Source organism: Ictidomys tridecemlineatus, chromosome 15 (assembly GCF_052094955.1).
Source record: "Ictidomys tridecemlineatus isolate mIctTri1 chromosome 15, mIctTri1.hap1, whole genome shotgun sequence".
Taxonomy (NCBI): domain Eukaryota; kingdom Metazoa; phylum Chordata; class Mammalia; order Rodentia; family Sciuridae; genus Ictidomys; species Ictidomys tridecemlineatus.
Genome location: NC_135491.1, coordinates 19,168,214 through 19,177,726, shown reverse-complemented (window position 1 = coordinate 19,177,726; position 9,513 = coordinate 19,168,214). Strand labels below are relative to the sequence as shown.

Sequence of the window (9,513 nt, the reverse complement as noted above, 5' to 3'; positions counted from 1 at the left end):
TGTGTGTATGTGGGTGGTGGTACATCAGGTCCCAGCCTCGTGCTTGAGACAGGTTGGGAACAGCAGAGCTGACAGATGCTGGGGTCAGCTCCTGGACAGGTATTATGAGAGGATGGGCCATACTCCCGCCATAGGCCAGCTGGGGCCCCTTCCTGGGTGCACTCGGGCAAGGTAGATATGGAGAACTGGTGGAGGGGGGCTTGGCCTTCAGGCAGTCCTTCTGGGCATGATTGGGGTAGGTCGCAGCCATGTGGCCCAGGAAAAGCGGGCAGGGGTAGAGGGTCCTACCACTCTGGGCCTCTTCCTGCCCACCCAGGGTCCCACTGGAATGCTGGAGTGGAGGCAGGTATGAGCCAAGGTGCACCAGAGTTGGAAGTGAGTGATTTGGAAGTGAGTATGACCAAAGGGTCCCTTGAGCCTGGAGCTGCTGGGTAGGCCCATCTTTTAGGCAGAGGGCTCCTTCTCTGGTGTCCCTCTTCTCCTGGGGCAAATGAGAGGCCACACCAAAGCCTCAGCCCCATGACCCTTCCACTTTCTCTTCAAGTTCTGGGCATTTTCAGCTTGGAGCCTTGTCCTCTTCCTGTTATCTATGTGTCTTGCTTGGGGGGAAGTAAGTCACCCTTTAAGTTAAAGAGGGGCTCAGGAGATGCTAATTCCTCAGGATCTCAGCCACAGCAAATGCGATGATGATCTGCAAATGTGACCTGCCCACAAAAAAACCTCAGAAGTAGCTTGTTTCTGTTTTTAAAAAGACACCAAAATTTACTTTGATATGTTTATATTATAGATATAATACATAAAACATCTAGCATGAAACTCTTATGTTCTCCCCAAAAGAAGAGAACCAAGCAGTCCTTCCCTGCTCCCAACCCCAGAGATATGTACGTGTTGGTTGGAGGTGGCCTTCCCTCCAGACCACCAGCCAGGGCCTCGGAGGGGATAAGCCCACCGGCAGCCCCATCCAGAGGGAGCTGAGGCCCACAACTAGGGCGAGGGAAAGCCAAGGGGAAAAGGGAGGCCCACCTCACCTCCATGGTCCCCCCGGGAGCAAAAGCAACCCCAAAGCCAAAAGGAAAGAGAGCCTCAGACCCTTCCCCCAGCTGCTGACAAAGAGTCTCATTTTGGCAAGTATCTGAGCAAAACCAAAACAAAACAAAAACCAAATAAAATGGTGGTTTAACATAGACGAGCACATTCACATTGCACAAGGCACCGCTGGGACACAGAGGCCAGATACAAAAGTTGATATCGGCTGATAAAGCAAAATATTTGGGAGGCTTGTCATAACTCCGGTCCCTCTGGGATGGACTGATTGTGCTTCATGTTCTTATGGCAATGCTGGCGACATACAGTACAGACAAGGCCGATGGTCCCAGTGTCCCTTCACCCCCCACCCCAAGACCAAATCTCTAGGTTCCCCTCTTCCACCAGGCCACCGGTCCCTTGAACACATGTCCTTTATAGCTAACCCACTACTTAGCTTTATGGTCTGAATGGGGGTAGGGGACTCTTACTAGTCACCTGGTGAACCCCATCTCAGTGAGTGCTAACTCAGGAAGCCCGGCCTGTCATAGGCCTGCTGGGGTGGAGGTGGAAGAGGCAAGGAATTAGGGACCCTCTACCTCATTGTAGAAGGAGGGGAACAACCCGGGGTTCAAAGCCCCAACTTCTTAAGTTCCTCCCCTCTAAGGACAGGCACAGAGGAGAGGCTGGGGCTGGCTTGTCTGCATCTCAGCTTCCTGAACCTTCCTCCTGCCGTGGCCTGCACCCTTCCTTCTCTCGTGGGAGCCTGCTGCAGCCTCCGAAGAGGCAGGAACCCTTCAAATAAAATGTCAAGGCACATATTCGCTCCCCCTACTCGGTAGGAATCGGAGCTAGCTTGCATTTCCAAGGCACAATGTTATTCCTTAATACTAGAGTTGCTGGGCTCCCCGGTCAGCCCCACGGAGAATTCTCCCCCGTCTCAGGGAAAAGCCACTGCCTGACTCCCTCATCTTAGACGCACCGAGTCCGGCTCTGAGGAAGGGAGGGGACACGCGGAACAGGCCAGGCTTTCAGTCGGCACCGGAATCTCCTAGTCCTGGCTTGCACGGCCCCGGGAAGCCTTGAGATCCGGCGATCCGAAACCACTCCTCAGGTCCCCGCCAGGGGCCGGCCCAGGGCGGTCCCGCAGCCGCGCGCCTCACGCGCAGTTGCCCATGGCCTTGACCAAAGAGCTCTCTGGCAGCTGGCGGAAGATGCCCCGCAGCGTGTCCAGTTCGCGGCTCAGCTGTTCCACCCGCTTGCGCAGGCGGTCATTGTCACTGGTCAGCTCCAGCACTTTCTGCTGCGTCTCCACGTTGCGCTGCTTAGCCTTGTCGCGGCTCTTGCGCACCGCGATGTTGTTGCGCTCCCGCCGCACCCGGTACTCGTTGCTGTTCTTGTCCACCGACTTCTTGGCCTTGCCAGCGCCGCCGCTGCCGCCGCCCGCGCGGAGATCAGGGTGCGCAGCTGGCAGCCCCTTGAGCGCGCCGCCCGGGCCCTGGAGGCCAGCGGCGCCGAGCGCTGGCGCTGGGTGCGGGCTGGGCACGGGCGTGGGCGGCGGCGTGGGGTGGCCAGGCTGCAGGTGCATGGTGGTCTGGCCGCAGTGCGCGATCTGGAACTGCAGGTGCGGGGCGGCCAGGTGCGCAGGCGGCGGGTGCGGGTGTGGCGGCGGCGGCGGTGGCGGCGGCTGGTAGGGGAAGAGGCCGGCCAGCGCCAGCTGCTTCGCCTCGTCCTCCTCGCGGGGCTCCTGCTTGATCACCAGGGGCCGCAGCGCCGGCGCCCCGACGCGCTCGTACAGGGGCTCCAGCCTGCCGTCCAGGTAGCCGGCCGCCGCGCAGCCGTAGCCGGGAGGGGGGCCGTGCGCACCCCCGGACATGACGGCGCCTCCGGGACCCACCGGGGCGCCGGGGTAGTCAAATTCGCCGCTGCCGCTCGCGGGGGCCGCGGCCGCCTTGGCCTTCTCCTGCTGCCGGCTGTGCTGAAACAGGTCGGCCAGAAACTCGTCGTTGAAGGCGGCCGGGTCGATGTAGGCGCTGATGTCGATGGACGTCTCGTGTTCGCAGATGCCGCCCAGCGGCTCCGGGGCGGCAGGTGGGGCAGGGGGCTGCGCAGGGCCCGCGCCCCGGGGAAAGCCGAAGGCGGCGCTGCTGGGCGCGTGCGGGGGGCTCTGGAGGTGGCTGCTCATCGGGGGCCGCGGCTCCGCCTCGTAGAAGTCGGCCGACTCCATGGGGGAGCTAGAGTTCTCCCGGCATGGCGAGCCTCGGTGGCCTCCAGCCTGCGCGGAGCGCCGCTGCTGCCACCGCCCACCCGGAGCCCCTACTGGCTCGCGCCCGCGCAGCTCCGGGTCGCGAATGGCCAGGCCCGCGCGGGCCCCGCTTTTATACGGGGTCAGCCGTCGCCCCCTGGTGTCCAAGCTGGTCTCTGACCACGGGCGAAGGCGAAGTGGCGCCTGCTGGGTCTTAGCGCCCGCCTATTGGGAGGAGGGGGGTGAGTGGGGCCGCAGCGCGGAGCTAATCCAGAGGACTGTGGCGCAACGCCCACTACTTCTTACGCCGCAAGTCGAACCCCCGCGCCGCAGGGTGCCCCTCCCCCGGCGGGGCAGTAGCCCCCACGCACACGTGGTCGGTGGCTGCGCCCGTTTTTTAGCTTCCCCAAAGCACCCACTTCCAGTCAACGGCCCAGGAGCCCCGGAGCATCCAGAGGCCACGCAGGGGGTTGGTGGAGGCGAACCTTGGTCTTGAGCTACCAGGGCACGGACTCGCCTTACACCTTGGGACCAGGCCTGTCGGGACCCGGGTTTCGGGAAGCCTGTTGCTTAGAGCGGCGGCGCGGGGGGCGGATGGGGACAGCTTCACAAAAACCAGCGCGCACTGCAGTGTGAAGGGGCCCGAGGCGCGCAGACTCTGGGTCTTCCACCTCCGATCCTCAGGCAGCTCCCGCTGATCCTAGGCAGAAGCACTTTTCCCCAGCTCTCCTCTCGGGAGTATTCTGGAGTCCCACGGGCTCAGCAGCGCAGGGCGCTAGGACCCGGCAGGAGCGAAGGCGTCCGCGGCCCGGGATCCAGTAGAACCCGGCCGGTTGATCCGCCCCGGCTGGAAAACTTTCTTTTTAATTACTTCTTCAGTCTGGAGAGTGAGGGCTGCTTGGCGCACTAGGCAAGTGCTAGTACCCGGTGCCGAGCCGACAGTTTTTGACTTTGGGGCAGGCGGGTGGGTCCCCAGGGCTGCCCGAGCAGCACACACCGGGCGAGCGCAGGGGCGCGGTGGCAGTGGTGGGTGCGGGTGGGTGGGTGGGGGTGTCGTGGTGCACTGAGAGGCGAACTTGACTCCTGGACTGGAACCCCGAGGCCCGCAGTCTTCGAGGCCCGAAGCCACGCTTTCTTTCCCTGTTCCCATTCAGGTGGGCGCCAACGACGGGGCTGGGGTGTGGAGGGAGTCAGGGCCACGGAGTCAGAGCACCCTCTGGGGACTCTGCCGCGTGTTTCGCACCCTAGAATCCTGAGGGTCGTCGTGGCCCCCTCGGGCACCGTCCATCTCCGCGCTCCTAGCTGCGGGTAGAAGGAGTTGGTAGGCAGTCTCCCCAGCCACGTGGCGTCCCGCGCCTTCTCTACACCGATCGTGGCGGCGGGGGTGGAGTGTGTGGGGGGGGACGGATGGGGTGTCGCTAGCAGGCAAGTCTCTTTTGCCTCTGTCCTGTTTAGCTCCTTGCGGCATCTTGAGCTAAGGCACCATGCCCGATGCTCGCTTCCTGTCATCCCGCGGGTGCTCCTTGGAGGTGCGCCTTTCGGAGAGTCCCCCGGCTGCTGAGCGAGTCAAGACCCTCGCACAGCGGCCTTCGTAGGCCTGTCAAGGCGCAGCGACCCGCCCGGAGGCGCAGCTTAAAAAAAAAAAAAAAAAAAAAAAAGAGGCTGGGGAGGCCTGAGCTAACACTGTGGTCACAGAACCAGCTTTGTCTGGGGAATGCATCCTATGCTTTAATCAAGTTCCTATTCAATATAGTTCCAGTGATTAATGGTCCAACTGCTTCGTTTTGGGTCCAAAGCTCATAAACAAGTTATTTTTAGTTTGATGTTTTTGGACTGAGGGAGTCAAAAAAGCAGATATATTAAATAAACAACCTACTAGAAGCTGAGGAGGGCTCTCTCTGGGCCAGAAGCGGACCCATTAATATTCCATGCACCTGTGGAAGGAGACCTAGAGGGAAATTAGGCCAAGAGGGATTTTCAGTTTTCAGTTTTCGTACAGTGCTGAAAATAATGTCTTTTCCCAGTGTAGGAACAAAGAAGACATTGTAGAAAGTGGCCCTTTCCTAGCATAGAGAGACACAGGGGGCAAGGGAGAGGGAATTCTCTTAGGACCAAAAGATTGGGCAGCATAGGGATAAGGCCTTCTCCAACAAGGAAGGGTCTGCTGAGTGTGTGGGGGTGAGGGAGGCAGGAAGAGGGGCTCCTAGCCCAAGGGCTGCAGGTACTTCAACAGTGGAACCAGAATTCACCTGCCCAGGCCTGCCCTGGCAAGTTACTGAGTTCCCAGATGAGTGAGAAGTGGCTCTTGCTCTCGGAGGGTACACAACACAGGCAGGGAAACAGACAGGTCATACATAGAGTCATCTGAGAAGAAAGGGTCTCTTCACAGGGGACATTGGCACCAAAACAGCAGGGGCAGGGCCTTACCCACGAATTCATCCCATTCCTTAGAGACGTGGGTGGGGATTAAGGATAGATGTGCTGTGGTCAAGAGACATCCTGCCCTGATCAAAGCCACTGGCTTTGGAGAGGTACAGTGGACTGAATTGTGTCCCTTCAAAATTCAAAAACTGAAGCCCTAATCCCCAACATGATGGTGTTTGGATATAGGGCTTTTAGGAGGGAGTTAAGGTTAAATGAGATTCAGTCAGATACGATTGGTGAGCTTATAAGAAGGGGAAGACCATGGGAGCACACACAGAGAAGGTGGCCATCTGCAAGCCAGGAAGAGAGCCCTCACCAGAACCCCATCCATGTTCTCAGACTTCCAACCTCCAGGGCTGTGAAAAGCAAATGTCTGTTGTTTATACCACCCAGTCTGTGGGATCTGGTCGGGGCAGCCTGAGCAGACTAAGACAGGAGGTGAGGGCTTCCTTCCGGAGTGGACCTTTGAGCTGTACCTTGAGAAATGAGCAGAAATTTGCCAGAAGGATAAGGGGAAAAGGGCCTTTCTAGGAGCAGGGAACAGCAGGTGCAAAGGTGAAGAGGCTCGAGTGCACGGCCTGCTCTGGTAACAAAGGACCTGATGTCTGACTGGCTGGAGTATAGGGCAAGCCGGGGAGGGGCTCAGATAAGCCTGGATCCACAGACAGGGCTGGGTTGATGGCCAAGGCCATTCAGGTGAAGGAAAATGCCTTACCTTACAGGCATTTGTCCTCTGGTGTGTAGCAGGGGAGATTCTCTGTCCCATTTGGTTTTCCTGAGAGGCTACACTCCGACAAGAGTCGGGGAGGTGGGGGTTGGTCAATGAGACACAGGCACACCCGGTGGGGTCAGAGGACAGGACGGATTTGAACAAGATGTCGGGACTGAATGCCTGCACTGGCTGGGGTCACCTCTCCTGACATATATGATATCCTCCTTAAGCCCCTGGGAGGTCACCGGGACTAACCTGCAAGTCACCACCTGTCTGCTTTGTGGTTCTGGAGGAAGGACTTGGCCCAGGGGCACTTACCAAGATCCACCTGCCATCCCCTGCTTTTCCTTTGCAGTTTAACAGAGTATCTTGGGATGAGGAGGAAGTAGTCTAGAGGGCAAGTAGTGGGTCCCTGGGTGGGCTGGACAAATTCCCAGAGGTGAGGGGCTGTTAGGAGTTACCTGTGGAATATGTGTCCTGGAGCTGTCAAGTCCTGAAGCAGGAGTTGGTGGGAAATCTGGGTGAGCTGCCTGGGTTGGAGCCTCTTGACAAGGGAGGTGCCCATGAAGTAAGGGAGACTCAGCCATTGGTTAACTGTCAGTGTGAGAAATGGGAATGAAGGGGAATCTCCCGGGAGAGAAAAGGCTCCTTGTTTTACCCTCAGTAGCGACAAACCTAGGAACAAGAGAACCTTGTAAGTCCCCTGTCTGCCCATCTTTAAGATCTGGTAACTTAGTGGTCTCTCTAGAGAGTCAAGGGAAGGCTCTCAAATTGGCTTGCCTCACTGTGCAGAGCAGGAAGCTGATGATGTACAATGGGGACCCCAGTTTTGACAGGCTGCCAGCTACCTCTGGCCTGGCTTCTGTCACGTAGGGGCCAGGGAGAGAAGAGACATGCTCTGATTCTGGCTTTACAGAGGAGGCAGCCAGCAACAGAAATGAAGATTAATAAGGGCACCCTGTGCTCCTTATAGGTCAGAAAAGGAGGCTCTCTGCTGGAGAGGTAGGACAGGCTGGGTGGGGAGCAGGGGAGAGGAGAAAGGGGATCCTCTTTGCACAGTGGTTCTGAGTTTTGAGTTCTCCAGAATGAAGCCAGATTCTAGAGGCATTTGCAAAGTTAACCATTTTGGGAAAACAAACAGCAGCCCTAGTAATTTTTTATTTTACTTTGGTTTAACCTTCCTAGTATGATGCACAAAAAACCCCTTTATACGTAAGTTTGAAAATCAGTTGAATTCTGAAGAGGAAAAATGGCACTAATCCTTCTGATGTAATTTTCTAACTTTATCTAAAGCTGGGGTGTGGATGTAAGATCCATCACTCCAAAGCAGGAGCAATTAAGGTAAAAGGTCAGAACCACCATTTTCAGGCACAGCTGAGCTCTGGTTAGGAGCCAGGAGTATTTAACAGGGTACATCTAATGCAGTTGCAGTGATTCAATAACATACTTTTAAAGACATTCTTAAAAAGTAAACAAAAAAATCAAAACACACACATGCACAAAACAAACAAACAAACCAAATACCAGTTACTTTTTATTACAAATGCATTCTGAAATGAATTTTATACTAAGGCATTTTTTTTGCTGTAGGTATCAACAGGAAAAGCACACAAACCCAATGGACAAACAGTCAGAAGACTAGTGTTTCTTATCAACAGATTCTCTTCTCTTGGAGAACCCCCCCGCCAGTCTCCCATGAAGTTACACATCTCACTGGCAGGACCAGTGGTGTGGGGGACTCTTCAGACCCATTAAAACCCCTACCTCATCAGTTACTTGCTGGGTGGGCTTGGACAAGTTGCTGAATTTCCCAGAGTCTCTGTTTTCTATAAATTGGGGACAATAATTCATTGTAGGGCTGCTAGAGGGATTAGGGAGAATGTATATGCTGAGGCCAGTTCTTAGTATGCTGTGGATGCTTGCTTGATAATAAGGGCTTGTTGCATTTTTCTTACCCTCCAGAAGCACACTTTTAAGGTTCTACTTTTCCCGGAGCCTTTGCATATTAAGGAACTCATTGCAACAGTTATCAAATGTCTGGAGGTATATTAAACCAGGGCTCTCAACATCATCATTCACCTAGAAATCATGGCACTCTCTGCAGAATGTTCTAAGGCATCATTATTTCATCAGCATGAGCTAGAAATCATTTAGCTGTTAGGAAACATAACTGTATTGTATGGATATCATTTAAAATCACAAATGTGAGCGTCTATTAAAAAAATCCTCACTGTCGAATTCATAAGAATCTGTTGTTTCCAGCTTTCTCTCAATATTCCTCTACTATAACATGTGATCTCTTTCCTTGATTGCCATTTATCTATTTCATTTGCTTGCACCTGCAATCAGAGAAGCAGCAGCAGGCACCAAAGATCCTAGAAAAAGAAAATTAAAAGTTTAAATTCAGGGGCTGAGGTTGTAGCTCAGTGGTGGAGCCCCTGCCTTGCACGTATGAGGTACCAGATCTGATGCTCAACACCACATAAAAATAAGAAAAAGGTCTTGTGTTTATCTACAACTAAAAAAAATAAATATAAAAAAGTTAAAATTCAGAACATTCTTATCCATTTTCGTTAATTTTGTTTAGCACATTGGGGAAAGCTCTTTGTTATATTTTGGTGGAAAACTCCTTGGGTAGATGATGGGCCCCAGAGCTCCCCATCTAAGCATTTGGGAAAGAAGCAGTTGACGTGGGCAGGTCCCTGCCATCCTCTGGAAGGATCCAGGACCAGAATACAAACGGCAGCCCCCATCCCATCTGTTTGAATATTAAAAGTTACCAATCAAACTAAGAAACTGTTAGATAAAATATGTTCTGCCTTAACAAATAACATCTTCAGCATGTCCTAGAAGACCAGATTTAAATTTTGAATTTGACTCCAGAACATTATGATGTAGGGAGAACCAGCCACCCCCACCCTTTCTCGTTCCCTGTCCCACTTCTCTCCAGGAGGGTCCTTAGATCCTTGGTCAGGCAGGTGTGGGTGCTCAGCACAGTGCTCAAATGCTGCGCATACCTCTTGAAAATTGTCACCTGCCTCCCTTTGGGCCTAGAGATGCGCGCAGGCCAACACCTAGTGAAGAGACCCAGGGAGATGCTCGGGAGCTT

At 54.7% G+C, this 9,513-nt stretch overlaps 1 protein-coding gene and 1 long non-coding RNA gene across 2 annotated transcripts; one reads left to right on the top strand and one right to left on the bottom strand.

Moving 5' to 3' along the window:
* Nucleotides 1–761: 761 nt before the first annotated feature.
* Cebpa (CCAAT enhancer binding protein alpha) lies at nt 762–3,385 on the bottom strand. The gene has a single exon (XM_078032174.1). It carries the CDS (start codon nt 3,248–3,250, stop codon nt 2,183–2,185), a length of 1,068 nt encoding a protein of 355 aa, XP_077888300.1. The 5' UTR covers nt 3,251–3,385; the 3' UTR covers nt 762–2,182.
* A 932-nt stretch (nt 3,386–4,317) lies between these two features.
* On the top strand, nt 4,318–8,201 carry LOC120888030 (uncharacterized). Its single transcript, XR_005731482.2, has 2 exons — nt 4,318–4,422; nt 7,995–8,201. It is a non-coding gene; the product is annotated as an uncharacterized LOC120888030 (long non-coding RNA).
* Nucleotides 8,202–9,513: the final 1,312 nt, after the last annotated feature.

Excerpts from the sequence above, each read along its gene's own strand:
- Cebpa (XM_078032174.1), bottom strand. The coding sequence starts at position 3,250 with ATGGAGTCGGCCGACTTCTACGAGGCGGAGCCGCGGCCCCCGATGAGC.